The sequence below is a fragment of the Andrena cerasifolii genome, chromosome 1 (assembly GCF_050908995.1).
Source record: "Andrena cerasifolii isolate SP2316 chromosome 1, iyAndCera1_principal, whole genome shotgun sequence".
Classification (NCBI taxonomy): domain Eukaryota; kingdom Metazoa; phylum Arthropoda; class Insecta; order Hymenoptera; family Andrenidae; genus Andrena; species Andrena cerasifolii.
The window spans coordinates 20,896,222-20,910,973 of NC_135118.1; the positions used below are offsets into that span (position 1 = coordinate 20,896,222).

General features: G+C 45.4%; 2 protein-coding genes across 4 annotated transcripts in view; one reads left to right on the plus strand and one right to left on the minus strand.

Annotated features, from left to right (window-relative positions):
• Window positions 1–14,752, plus strand: part of LOC143378317 (uncharacterized) — a 160,994-nt gene that overhangs the window by 18,620 nt on the left and 127,622 nt on the right. The gene's annotated exons all lie outside the window — the stretch shown is intronic.
• LOC143378049 (uncharacterized) overlaps window positions 5,324–14,752 on the minus strand; it is an 82,706-nt gene continuing 73,277 nt past the window's right edge. For both annotated transcript variants that reach the window (XM_076829897.1, XM_076829898.1), the window contains exons 3-5: window positions 11,253–13,839; window positions 10,187–10,364; window positions 5,324–7,696 (exon numbers count right to left, since the gene is read on the minus strand). In XM_076829897.1, coding sequence (XP_076686012.1) covers window positions 7,427–7,696; window positions 10,187–10,364; window positions 11,253–13,839 — 3,035 coding nt within the window. In that variant the 3' untranslated portion in view covers window positions 5,324–7,426. The remainder of the gene's footprint in view (window positions 7,697–10,186; window positions 10,365–11,252; window positions 13,840–14,752) is intronic.

Below are 14,752 nucleotides of genomic sequence, written 5' to 3' on the forward strand. Positions count from 1 at the left end.
TGTTCGCTTGTTCCTCTTTGCAGCGAGCAGTGTCCGATTTCTCGCATCCCGTGCGCGCGGCTGAGATGCTGTGCTACGGGCACACCCGCGTAGGCGATATCACGACTAGGGACCAACCACCCAGGAATTCGAATCTTGGCGTAGGCGTCGATTCCGCGCGCTTCCGTTTCGATTCCTCGCCCCGTCGCGACCCCCGAGAACGTGCGAGGAAGGGGAAGAAGGGGCGCGTTGGGTAGAATTTTGAATTGCGTCTGATCGATCGAGTGTCCGGTGTCTTCATATTTATTTACGGTTGAATATTGAGCACTCGGTGAACAGTCGTTCGCTATTTTCCTTTCAAATGGCGGGGCGAGTGAATTTAATTGGAAAATAAAGGAACTAAAGGAATTTTTTCTAAAAACTTAAAGGCTACTTTTGTAATATAATTTATAATTTATTACAGTGAAAGACTACTATTATATTATTTACAATAGCGTAATAATGCCAATGGGATCTTACGATTGTATTTATTTCAATTACCGTAAGGTGATCGTAGAAAAATTATTTACACCCTGGAAGTAACATTCCTTTGTCGCGTTGAAACAGCCAGCAGATGATCCGAGGAGAAGTGAGGTATGATAATTAGCACTTAAGGACTTGTCCCCTCTGCCCCCAGTTCTTCGTCGCGAATGTAAATGCCAGAAACTTATACTGGCTTTAGCTTTCCAGAGCGAGACCGGGGAAAATCTTAATCCAATGGAGGTACGGCTTACGCTCGATAGGTACTCCGCGAGTGCTGCTGAACCGTATAAGCGACGGGGGATACTCCCTTTTTGAATTTCTGCTTCCACTGATTCCACTCAAGCAGCTTGACCCCACCCCTCCCGCGACGCAGCTTTCCTTTTGTAAAGGAGTTCGGCTGTTAGGTAACTTTCCTTTCAGAGACACTGCCACTCGCGCCGCACGAATTATTCCGGCGGATCGAAGTTTCCAGAGTGCTCGAAATCTACGATTGCGCGGCGGATTTTTGCCCCGCGCCCCGGTCCGCGGAATTTTCAGAATTGCAGTTACGTTTAAATAGAAATTGCTTTAGGGGCTCCCAAGGAGGCAGAACAGCCTTCGCGGTAAAAATAGTTCCTTTCCAGCACTCGGTGTTCTGTCGCGTGCGTAGAATCGATGAACCTCCCTGGAGCTCCCACCTCCTCGGGTTATTTCTTGTTCCTTCATGTTCGAATTAAAGGGACGCCCGGCATGTAGGGTAAATTGAAGGGAGGTATCCTTCGAAATAGGGGTTGCAAATATATATTATGTACCGACAAATGTAGGTAGCTTCCCTTCGGTTTCAATCTTGCTAATTCCATTTGTGTAATCTCAAATAATCTCCGCGATCCCGTTGAAAATAATCCAAGCATATAAACTAAATATAAACGTTCCATAAAACCAATCCCATTTTGGATATTTGTCATTAAGAATTGCTATCCGGAATATTTGTCCGATACGTCGGGGAACTTGTTTGAATAAATTTGAATTTTTATTACCTGCTGTAACCGTACGTTGCACGAGGAAACTCAGACAACACATATTTTGAATGTTTTGCATTCGGAGTTTTAGCTTTAATCTAAACTTTCTTTACTTTCAAAAGCAAGGATAGCGAATAACGAAGGTTCGGTAATGCGAAAACTTCTTACGTGCACTTTTCTGATATAACATTCTTTTCCATTAAAAAGTCCACTAATAGCACACGACCACAGAAAAATTCATCGTATCCACGCAGAAATATTGTGAACAAGAAGCAACAGCAGAGGCTTCGACTGTCCCTTTAACAATACTAATATCGTGTTTTGTCGTTAGCTTAATAACAGCGAAGCTAGATGCTTATAAACAAGCAGGGGTAAAAAAGAGCAGGCCCCTCGCACTAAATAAGGGCTCCTAACGGGACTGAACAACCTCAAAGGGAAGTAAACGAAGATATGCTTAAAGGGTATTATCATAACTTTCGCTAAACTTCATCGGAGGTTCGCTGCGTGGATTCCGCGGCGCTGAAAGGACCGCTGTGGTCGGAATTCGACCGAGCAGGATTAGTTAACCCTGCTGCGTCCTTCGGTTCATCTGGACATCTAATACGTACAATGAAACACAACTTAGTAACTACTGCCCTTTATTTTTCTCAAAGTCAAAAAAGATTTAAAAAATATAAAAAAAACATGATTAGGTAAAGAAAGACCCGTAGGATATATCTGGGGCGAGGACACCGAAAATAGGAATAGAAGAAGTGCGAGAAGTTTGAGGAATGGATAAATAGCGAAAGAACCAAAGTTCGAAAACGTGAAGCGAAGACCACAGGATAAAGAGCAAAAGGGTTCGGGGTAGAAGGGTAAGAAGGGATGAATATATACACGAAAAAAGTTGCACCTTGAGTGTACACGTACTAAATGGACCGAAGTGGAAGACAATAGGCAAGAGTTCTCAAGCAGAAAGCAGTTTCTCTTACGTGAAGAGCAGGTGCTTCCTTTTGGACAAAACTTTTTATTTCCCGCTGAAACATAGCCCAATCGTTCTCGCGATGCTATCACGCAACGGGTTGAAGAAAATGTGTCATGTACAATAATAGAAAAGGTAACACGAAGTTTTTGGGGTGTGAAATTACTTGTCCCGTTTATTTTCAGTTGGGGAAGTTATCCCCGTTTAGACAGCTCACTAGGGCCCAAATAAATATGAGAAAGACTATGATGGACTAGATTCTAAGTTACAAGTTAATAATCCAATGCTGAGTTCATTTCTGGACCACCTACCCCTTGTCTTACAAGGCGCCACGTCGACAAAGTGGAATTCGTCCTGTCGCCAACAGAGAAGAAATGTATCGAGAATCATCCATTGTTCGATGCGCGTAGAAAACCAGCGCGTTACAAGTCCAGAAGCGTAGAAATCCGCGAAACAGCAGTGGGCGGAGAGCAATTGGAAGCGCAAAAGACTAGGGAGAGCGTGCTGCGTTGCCATGCATAAAATTCAGGGAGAAACGGAGCAGGGACGAAAGTAAAAGCTGAATGGAGGGGCAAGCGGAGGAAGTTGGGGACGTCGCGAAGGAGAGGATGAACCCAAGTTGAACGCGTATCTGGGTAGACAGGGAAGGAAAGACAATAGCCTTGGGAAGCTTGGTACAGACGGTGCCTAGACGCACCTGCCGCACGTCTCTCGTCGTCGATCCGTTATTGGGATTTCTGCACGTGCGAAACCCCCGAGAGAACGTCCCCGACCTCTGCCACCGTTCAATTATACGAAATTCTCTAAGAGGTAAATCTAATCGCATTCCATCACGCATTTTAATAACAAGATGTGCGGCTCGCTCTCAAACACGGACAACTCCTGGCAGACTTAACTTCAAATAAGTTCTCGCGCCATCATCGAAGCCTCGCTATAAACCTGCGTAGGAGGTACACGGAGGATTTAATTCTACTCTTTTAGGTAAGAGAAATTTGAGGCACAACCCCCTCTCTCGCGAATATGCCATGGAAACAACGATGAATCGAAGCATGTAAGGCCCTGTTCAGAGCGCCCGTGGCGAGTGGAGCACGCCACGTCCACCTGAATCGCCGCCAGATTACGAGTTTCGGTTCTCGTTAGGCAGCAAGATGGAGGGGTTGATGGCATTTTCGGCGTGCGACAATGCGGTTGATTGGACAGGAAACGTTCGCAAGCCCTTAGCTGCTGAATGTCCTCGTTATCGGCCATGGCTATCACGGGGAAAGAAATCGGGTGCCGCAGCCAGAGGACGGCCAGGCAAATGCGAAATGGCGGAAGTCGCGCACGTACGCCGAAGTGTAACAGCGATTTTTCCCTACCGAACGGCTGGGCTTCTTCTCTTTGTTTCTGAGGTATCACGGCTCTCGCAGGCAGCTACTTCGCGGGAACTGATTAAATGTATTATCTCCGCGGTGGCAAAAATTTCCACCACCAGCTGGGGAAGTTGCTGTAACTTTCAGCGCCGAACTGACGTGGTCTGGTCATCAAATTCCGTTGCGGTATTGCGAGAGAGTTCATAGACGCGCGGTGGTTTCGACGAGTTTTGGGTAATTTCGCGAGTTCAGTAATTACCGCCAGTCGATACAACGTGCGTTCTATGTAAATTTGCTAATTACAAAGGGTAGCGTACATTTACCAATTACGTAGGTACTTTTCAAGGCAGTTCCATAATTAAGGGAACTCAGCTGGACTGCTAAGTAGTTTGTGTAAACGGGTTCGTGTTTTTCAAACAAGTAATTTTCAAGATTCATAGAACAGCTTTGTTCTAGGACGACAAACAGTGTAGGTAGCAAGTTTTGTAGCAGGCTTCGTCTCGGTTCTTTCTATTTGAGTTTCAGTTATAATATACAAAGTTGGAGAAGGATATGGTCGAGTTTGTAGGGTACTGCTGTATATACAACAAGATAGTTACAATTTCTTATAATTTTTCCACTCAAGGGGACCTGCCGGACTAAAAGTCGATTTTTTTTATTTCATTTTTCGAATGTTCATCCTTTTATGAATACGTGTTTAAAAGGATTTGTTGAAATTCGTGAAATTCCCGAAGTTACAGGTATTTGAATAACGGCAAATGCATCTATCTCCAAAAGTTATTATTCAATTCGACTGAAACTTTTTTTATTTTGAAGAATATACTTCTGGCTAGGGGAGATACCAAAAATAAATATAAAAATTTATAATTTTCAAAGGCGTTGAAAGGGTGAAAAATATTGGGAAAAAGTGATTTCAAACTTGGTTATTTTCTAAAAAAAAATTATTTTTTATTTTTTCTGATTTCCCCCCTTAGCCAGAAGTATATTTCTCGAAACAAAAGAAGTTTCAGTCGAATCGGATAATAACTTTTGGAGACACAGGTCCCACCGATTTGGATGAATTTTTTGACGCCTTGACTTTAACGACTCCCCAGTGCCGTCAGCAATGATAAATTATAAAACAAAAAATATATTTCCATAATTTAAAACATCCTTAATACAATGCAAAAAGTCCCATTAAATTATATATAGTAGTTTTCCTTTAATTAATTCCTAAAGATCACCTATTTTGTGAGCTCGAGACCGGAACCTCCCCTTAAACCTATCGTAAATAGGTTTATAGTGTGTAAGTGAAGCATGGTCTCCACTGAAACTTATTGGATTTTTGTGGTGGATTTAATGAATTATCGAAATCGTCCTTTGCAAAAGACGAAGTGCAGACTGCTTCTGATTCTAGCTCGGGCAGCGAATATTTTCGAGTGTGCCTTTATAAGAACGTTTTCGTATTATCAAAACCCAAAGGATTGACCAATTAGTACGAAACATATACAAAAAAATAATTTCCTCAGGACTGATTTAAACATTCAGGTTTATAAAGATTTATTGCGTATATTACAGAGATAAATGTTTAATATATTACAGCGATCTAAGAATCTCAAGACTCGTCATAATCTAAGCATATATTCTTCCATTGCGCTCTAAAGTATCAAGTAGAAAAATATTAATTTTACTCTCGCTATAATTCTAGGGTAAAGCAGAAAAAAGGAATACTTGTCATGTCCATATTAGGCGTAAATTTAATACTAATACAATTGCATTCGACTAAAGTGTACCCGAAACTATTGCCGCGTAATACGTTCAGATTCACAGGATCGATCCTCGAATTGTACTTCCTTCAGACGTACCGGCACATTTGTAACTTAAATTTCATTCCACTTAACTCGAGAAAGCTTTGCACGGCGTTACGAAGATAAATATTTCACTATACTACAGCGGACGTCGAAAGCCTATCTATATATCACATGTGAAAAAGCTGCGGAAGTATATAACTCAACGACTACGTACGAATGACAAAACAAAGGGAAGAAGAAAAAAAACTTACTGGTTAATAATTCTACGTTCGTCGAAACACGTAGGGAACACGCTTAATTGCACGTGCGTCTGCAATACCTGCAGATGTCGCACTATTGTTCTCTTTCTCTTTTCCTTTCTCTCTCTCTCTCTCTCTCTCTCTCTCTCTCTCTCTCACGCACACACTCTCTCCCGTTTTCTCTTTATGGCTATATTTTTGCACACTAACTGACTTGGCACCGAAGCTGGCGATCGTCCAATACAAAACGATCAGTTACTCTCTGTTGAATATTGGCCCCCCCCTTCGGAATTGTATCAGGCCTGTAAAGCACAACGATCCCTGCTCCCCTTCGTCCTTTTCCTGCCGCGCTGCTGAAAGGATTCGGCGACCCGTTGCTCGGTGATCAAACGCTGATTACCTGGACGATGCTCGTCAGAAAATTGGCGGGAGGCTGTTACAAGACCTCGGAAAGAGAGGATCCCGGGGAAATACTGCGGGCTACGTTTCGTGGCTGACGTCGCGTCGAATGCTTGTTAGAAGCTCTGAATTCAGCGGTTCCCGAAGCGGAGAACATTGTCCACCTCTCTTCGAGGCTGAAAGCCTCGGCCGACAACGTATTCTATTATTGTATTTTATGTTCCGATATTTGGAAACAGAGATATTGAAAATCTAGCAGAAAGAATGTTTAAAAAAATAATTTTAGTTGAATTCTTTATTCGGTAGCTTCGCGAGGAGGGCGCGGTGCACTGTTTCGAGAACCGCCGACGCAATCGCTGGCTTCGTTAAATTTAAAAGGCCGTCGCGCGACGCTATCTTGGCCTAAAAATATGCGAATACAAAAATATCGAATCTGTAGTGTAACTATCTGCTTCTAAGAACACGAGAACTGCGAAGAACACAAATGGCGCTCCCTCTGCGTCGCGTCGCGGGTTCTTTTCCGTTCCTTACTTTGGAGGCAGTATTTGATTGGGGAACTTGAGTAGGCCCGCGATTTTAATAAATTTTCCGGATGTGAAAAGTTCACGGTGCAACGGATGCTGTTTTCGAAGAACCTCGACACGTCGAATTTTGATCTGTTCTGTGGTGGAAGAGAGGTACACGCGGCGTTACGTGGTATAATTGAGTCTTGAAGATGGCACACTTAAATACACACGTCCGTAATTTGTTTCTGCGGCAAGTCTTCGTGTAATACGTACTTCCATAAGTAGCACTCACTTGACTCGCGCAGAGAATGCTTGGCAGCTATTCAAATCAATTCTTATCCGGGAGAAGTTTTCAAATGACAAGTCGATTCATCCCCAGCGAGCAACTCAGCTTCCCTACCTAACAATCGAGCAGGCACAAAAACACATCCCGCTGCATAAATTTTCAGAAACCAGCCTACCAAATGAAGCATTCAGTGCGTTATTATCAGCCGATTCGCAGATCCAATTACCAAAGTTTTATTAAATCCACGACCCCCCGTGGCCCTCCTTGAAGCTTCAAGTTAAGCTTCCCCAGTAGCTGGAAGTACAATCTCCCGCGGCTGTCGTTCACTGAATCTTTCGGCGATCCACGAAATCTCGGTGCATATGGCGCGCGTCTTACAATCTACGCGATTCTCTTAAAGGTTCTCATCCGGCTCAGCCTCGGCGTAGAATTTCCTGACTTGTTCTTTGGCAGCCAGCTGGATGGAGACCCGGCACGGGTTGGGGTCCCAATTGACACCAGGGCAACCCGTTGCTTCGAAGCACGACACCAGACGAATGTTCTTCCTCGGGCAACATTGGACGACCGCCCAGACGCAGGGTGAAGGACTCTGAGCGGGTGGGCGTTGAGTAGGTGGCACAGGGAAATTGGGCACCTGCACCCCTCCACGAGTCGGATTGATACCCTGCGAAGAAGAATAAACCTGTACAGTAACTCTGCCTACTATTGCTGCTTAAACCTTCGAGTTTGAACAACAACTAGCGACGCGAAACGATAGGGGAGTAGCGGTGAACGCGTACAGGGCGAAGCGTTTAAAATTACCGCCTTCATTTACATTAATAATAGTGCTGCATGCAGAGGAAAATGGTTTAACAAGAAGCTGCGTGGCTTTGAAAGGGGCTCGGTGTGTATCAGACGAGAATTTTGGAGATAGAGTACAAATTCGAAATATATGCAGCGAATTCTAAATATTGGACATTTTTTAGCAGAGTTATACAAATGGACATATGTGTTTGTCGTCTTTGGCCAGTGAGGCTGCAATTAAACGTTAAGAGGCATACTTCCTCCAGGTGCCTCAGGTAGCACATATTATCAGGAAAATATAGTTTATCGGCCAACATTGGATCTATCTCGGGTAACCCATAATTTGCAGAATTTCGCGTATAGTTATAATGACCGAGAACGCGACTATTATACCGCCAATTATTGCCGCGCTACCACCGTTACCATCTGTCTGTAGCACAGTTATTCTTCGTTTAACGATCACCAGCTCGCATTACAAGCAGGCTGATATCGCTGTAACGATCGTCGTTTCCAAAGCTCCCATATGAAATTAGAGTGTCGGTGCAACGGTCCTGCACTATCGTGCGGCATCTAGGATGTCACTGGGCTAGGAAATAGGGGCGAAAGTGCGGTAGGGTAATGTGCAACAGTTATTGGAACTTTCGGATCGAATCTGCGTGCTAGTTGTCAATGATGACAAAGCTTTGAACAATTGCGTAAAACGTGATCGGTGTTTTCACGCGTCCCCTGCCATGCTGCATTTTGACAGTCGTTGACTGGTTGTGGTATTTTGTTTAACAGAATGTGTGCTTTCAATTATTGTTGCGAGCTGAAGAGAATGGACCTGAAAGTAATTGAGATTCTAGGTATTTTATGAAAATTTTATTGGCTCTGCAGAAATGTAGTTCAGGTGGTCGCAATAACTTGGGGTGGAAGCACCCTTTCAAAGAAATTGTGAGATTTCATATTATCGTGCGTATTTACGAATTCGTAAAGAATCTCGGAAAGCATTAAAAATTTATTTCCTCAGACTTCACCCTCAGCACAAATTCCATTCGCAAATTCTTTACCACTATGTTACAGGCCATTGAAAACCGCGAACGTTTGTATTGGACTTTTTCTATACCAAGTACAATTTCTCAGTTATGCTCGACAATGTAGAAACTCAGTTTCTTTAAGAGGGTATAGGACTATTGAAATCTTGAAGAATCGATTTTTTATTATTATTAATTCTGAATGTGAACGTTTACAACAATGTTGCGTGAAGAAATTCGAATAATTACGGGAATTATAGTCCTGAACGTAATTGAATGCACCGTCGAGTAACGGCCTCGCAGAGGTATTGGCGTAGGGGGACTACACTTTGAAGCCGTTTATCTCGAAACTACATTTTCAAACACGGTGTACATCATAACTCTTGAACGAATGAATATTTTCACTTAAAATTTTAACCGAAGCTGTAGAACTCCTTTCTCTATCGTGTGGAATTTCTGCATCAACATTGGATGTTTGTAAAAAATTTTACAAACGATTAAAGACGAATTTTTCCGTAAAAATGTGGGGAAAAATTGATTCGCGTGTAACTTTTACAATGTTTGTTTAAATTCCCCAGCAAAATTTCACACGATAACTATTAGTATAGAAATTACTCACCCCAAAGCATTTTGCTTTTAGACGATGGGTTCACCTAGGACTATGTACACCGATTACAACTGCGCGCTACGCGGGGCCATATTTAGCTTCAAATAACTTGAATAATTTTCAACATTCTGACAAATCTTTTATTTTACATTACTCGCAAAAGCTCACATAAAAAACTGTGAAAAATGTCGGTATGGTGATTATTTGGTATCTAAGTAATGCAACCGGCAAGAAACCGTCGATTTTCAGTCGTTCAACAGTCCTACACCCCCTTAAGGAAGTGTTCCCACCCCCTGACCTGTCTCACTGTCACAACAGAGCCTAGGTATGTCGCCGGTGCCGCCTAAATTACATTCCTTCGCAGCATCAAACTCTCCTGGATTTTCGAATCGCCGAACTTGTAAACATCTACAACAAGTGCCAAATACTTTATCTGATCTATCCAGCAACGAGTGCCAGACAACGATGTATCGTGCAGAAATACACTCCACAGGTGGAGTGAAGAAGCATTCCCCTCAGCTCGCGCAACCCCCAGGTGCAATCTTACTTGGCTCTCAACAGTAGGCACCCCGAGTGCCTCCTATCTGATTTCGATTCCAGCGGCAGACGTGCCACGTGTCAGGGACGGGGGAGGGCTCGAAATTATCCCCGCGACGGGGCGTGACGATAGCCCGCCGCGAAAACGGAGGCGTCGCGACTATGTGACACGCGGCGGTGAACGACGTTAACAGGGAAATGAAAGAGGGCTCACCGTGAAATCGATATCGTTGTCGAAACCAGCCCTAGATACCAGGTCGGACGGGGAGGAAGACGCTCCGTGACGCACTATTATTCTCGCGCTCACAGGCAGCGCGTTCAGTCTGGCCTCTTCCTGTCGCCTCCATTGCTCTTTCATGGCCCTGGTACGCTGCTCCCCGGCCTCCGTCGCTCTGCATGGGATAACAGAGCATTATATTATCAGCGTAGACCGAAAGAGGAAGCTCATTGTGCGCGACGCGACCAAGCTGTTTGTTTCATTAACATTGCTCGTCTCGCAACGCCGCGCTTTAACACTGCAGCCTGCCAGCCGAATGTTTGCCGCGGCCCCTTTACAAGCGGCAACCCGATGGATCTTCGGAGCTACAGGGTTACAACAAGTGACGCGCAGCAGCTGTCCCTGATGCCCAGGGATGTTGGGTGGCAGCGGAGAAGGAAATTAGTACAGAAACATTAGGCGAGTAAGATCGTTGGGAAAAAATTGTCATCGATTTTGGTTTTACCTTGTCGCAAGAGCTGTGTAGCGTCTGAAGAGGCTGGGTCTCGAAGAATTATTGCGAAATGGGTATTGTGATTTACAATTTGTTAGAGTTAAGCAAGAATTAGAATTGTTCTTGATTTATGAAGCTTTTAAGGTTTGGCGAATTATTAAAAGTTAACAGCGTGATCTTTCTTTTGTTCAGTTTTGGTTCTACGGTTAGGAATTTCCAATCTACAGGGTGGATTGCGTAAGGTATTGCGGGATGCTTTCTGGGGAACTATTCACTATCAGGCAGGGGATGAAAATTGCTGTTACACTATGGGACACACTGACTCGTTAGGTCCTTCACATATTCTAATTTCGTGGAAGTCAGATGTTCGAACTAGTGTCGATGCAAGAAGCGCTACTTACTCTTGTTTCCATTCTGGTATAAATTCACCACTGAAGGTGTCTCCGTATTTCACCACACGCGCCATGCAAACGATTAGATATTCCCAAAGCAATCTTTACCACGCTTCGAAAATCACCCAAGTGACTTCATTGCGATTTAACATTCAGTCACGCAACCTCGCTTCCTTACCTGCTCTCCTGTTGCCTCCGCCTCTCAGCCTCGACTCTCCATCTCTCCTGCTCCTGCGTTTGTCTCCCGAGGTCCACGGCTCTCCTGGACTCGTTCAAAAATAAATTGGCTGGAATAAGTCTCGTGTCTTGTCTCCTTCTGTGCTCCTCGAATCGCCTACGTTCCTCGTAGCGCGGCCTCGTCCTTCCAGCCTGACTTCTCCTAGCCTCCTCCTCTGTCACCTCTTTCGCCCTTTTCTCGGCTTCCAGCCTCGCCGCTTCCTGCCTCCTCCGTTGCTCCTCGTACCTCCTCGACTGCATCCGTCTGACCTCTTCTTCCCGCCTCAAGGCTTCCATTCTCTGCGCCTCGCGAGCCCTCTCCTCCTCGATCCTCCTTGCCTCGTCCCTTCTTCTGGCCTCGTGCACATAGTTCTGCGGGTCGATATTCGTGGGGGCTGACGGACCGTGGTTACTTCTTCCGTTTCCTGGTCCCGGATAACTCGACCGATTATTTAATCTGGCATCGTCCGCCGTTCTCCTGTACTCCAACCAATTTCTGTCGTAGGATCCGCTCGCCTTTGGCACGTGTATGGGCTGGTTCCGTCGTATATACTCCTGCAACTTGCGCTCTTCTTCCGCCCTCCTTCGGTCCTCCTCTGCCATCCTCCAGTTCCCTTCTTCCCTCTGCGGGTCCGCAGTGCCGTTCACGTTAATGGGTCGGTTACGTTGCACGTACTCCCTCAGCTTCTGCTCGCGTTCCCTTTCCTTCTGCTCCATCATCCGCCTTTCTTCGTCCACCCTGTACACTCTCGTTTCGTTTGGACTGGAGCGCACGGGATACGCCAGATTGGCAGGTGGTTCGTGTCTACTCTGCTGCCTTCTTCTCTCTTCCTCCGCGTCTTGCATCCTCTTCAGCATCCACTCCCTTCTTCTGTCTTCCAGGCTCCTTCTGTCAAGCTCCTGTTGCTGCCTCCTCTTTATCTCTTCCTCCCGTTCACGCTGCTCCTTTCTACGCGCTTCCTCCTCCTGCACTCGCCGTCTTTCTTCTTCCCTCAGACGATGTTCCTCCCGCCTCTTCAGCTCCTCCTCCCACAGCCGTTGCCTCTTCCTCTCCTCGTCGTCCGAGGAAGAAGTTCCAGGACGAGACTCGTACCTCCCGCGAGAAGCCTGCACCTCCTGCCTCCTACGCTCCTCGCCCTGCCATCGTGACCTCCTCGCCTCCTCCTCCTGCACGCGTCGCCGGTATTCTTCTTCCTGCTGCCACCTGTTTGCTGGGGTTCTTTGTGATTCTTGCTGCAATCGCCCACGCCTCTCCTTCTCCTCCCTCTCTGCCTGCTCGAGCCTCCTCTCGTACTCCTCCCTGATCCTCCCTATATCGGAATTAGTTCGATTCTCAATGTGACCTCGCCGCAGCGCCTCCTCTTGTCTCCTCCTCTCCTGCTCCTGCCTCCTCATCTCCTCGTCCTGCCTCCTCTTGTTATCATACTGCCTCCGCCGTTGGGTCTCCGTCTGTAGCTCGTCGCTCGACACTACCCCCTCGTCTTCGCCGAACCCCCAAGTCCCACGCTTCGAACGTTTTTTATCCACGTGACGCTCATCAACGCCGGCATCGTCGAGCCACAAGATCTTGCGACCTTGATTAGCCGCCGGGTTATCAGCCTCCAGAGCTTCTCGCTTCGCTTTATCGGAATGAAGGTCGCCTATCCCCGCTCCGTTCTCCCTTCGATTACCAGAAACGGGCATCGTCGACGGAACGGCCGAGTCATTGCTGACTCTCGAGTTGCCCAGGTCCCCACGGACGGGCAATTTCTCCGCTCGCTTTTTGTCGTCCCAGGACTTGCCAGCGCGGGTGGCGTCTATGTCGCCCCTGCGCTTCGGGTTCTTCGTGGTGTTCTCCAGCTTCTTTAGCTTCACCAGCTCGTCCATCTCCTCGTACTCGTCCTCTACAGCGGAGTCGTAGTTCATTTCCAGAGATACCGGCGTTATGTCCACCCAGAAGTCGACCGTGTCATCCGCCTTCTTATCCTTCCTGCCGGAGTCTATCGACCTCTTCTGCTTGTGGTTAGAGGCCTCTAAGCCCTCGCAGCCCACCTGCAGCTCTGGCACGCCACCTACGCTAAAGGGATCGTTGTTAGGAGGCACGCCAGTGCTGAAATCATCGAACGAGTTGGACTGTTTGTAGAGCATCTTAGGGCTGGTGGCTTTGTACTCCGTCGTCTTCGACTTCCAGCTCACGTGGCTGGTCTTCTTTGGCGTTTTGCTTTTGTTCTTTGTCAATAATCGCGTGACGGGCGTTGGATCCAGCAGAGGCTTCTCTCTGAGCAGGTCCAATTTGTATATCTCCACGGAGCCGGGCCCTTGATCTTGGAAGGTGTCGTCGGCCACAAAAGGATCCTCCAGCTCGGACGGGGGCTGCTCGCGAGGAGGTAATTCCGTGCCCTTTGTGTTTCTGCCATCGACCTTCTCGTCTGTGAATTCACGGCCGACGATATTACGGGACTGCTTATCTTCGGCTAGGGATGAAAAATCATCGAGGGCGCTGTTACTCATCCGTGGGAAGAGTAAGTCTCTGTCGAAGTACTTACTGTCGATGGATTGCTCCAAGGACTCTGAAAAAAATAGTGGATGGATGTTTATTGGTGGAATCTATATTAAAACGAAATTTATACGATCGTTTGACTGGTGAGAAAATGACGACTCTTTGCTTTACTTAAATTAATATTTGTGTTCGTGCGTAATTAATTAAATTATCCGAGGCCGACCTTTAGTTACCTTATTTACGCGGAACAGAATTTCTACATGTTACCTTCGGAAGTTCGACTGATTTTCGACATAGTAAAGTGATAAAATAACGACTCTTTGGTCAGGGTATTGTAATCGTAATTAAGAGATGTTCCATTACTGTCGAATTGCAATTACTCCTTTAGATATAAAAAGAAAGTTTCGCTTTTGTTCTTTCATTTAAAAATATGTATTTCCAAGGGCTAGCAAACATTGTCCGCTGCAAGCTTGCTGAAGGGCTACCTGAAGACGCGCAACCAGTGGTTTCAGTTTAAAGCGTTCTATTGAAGATTTAAGCGGTCTTGCATTTCGAGACTCAAGCTCTATTATACTCAGAATGGAACCTTAAGTTGCCAGTCGAATTCTGAACAATAGACACAAGGAGCATTTACGTCTTTAGCAGTTCCTTTTCTATGTGAGAAGATAAACACGCTTTAAACTATTTCCATTAGAATACATTTCAACAAACGAATTTTCCTAATATATAATCTGCAACGCTTTCGGAATATTTAAATTCAAATAACAATTCAGTCACCAACTTCTTTCCCACCGAAATTTATCGTCCATGGATAGACTCAACTTCCATTAACATTAAAAAAATTGTTATAAATAAATTTTCACTATATTTTCATTAACATTACAAAAAATTGTTATAAATAAATTTTCACTATATTTTCATTAGCATTACAAAAAATTGTTATAAATAAATTTTCACTATATTTTCATTAGCATTACAAAAAA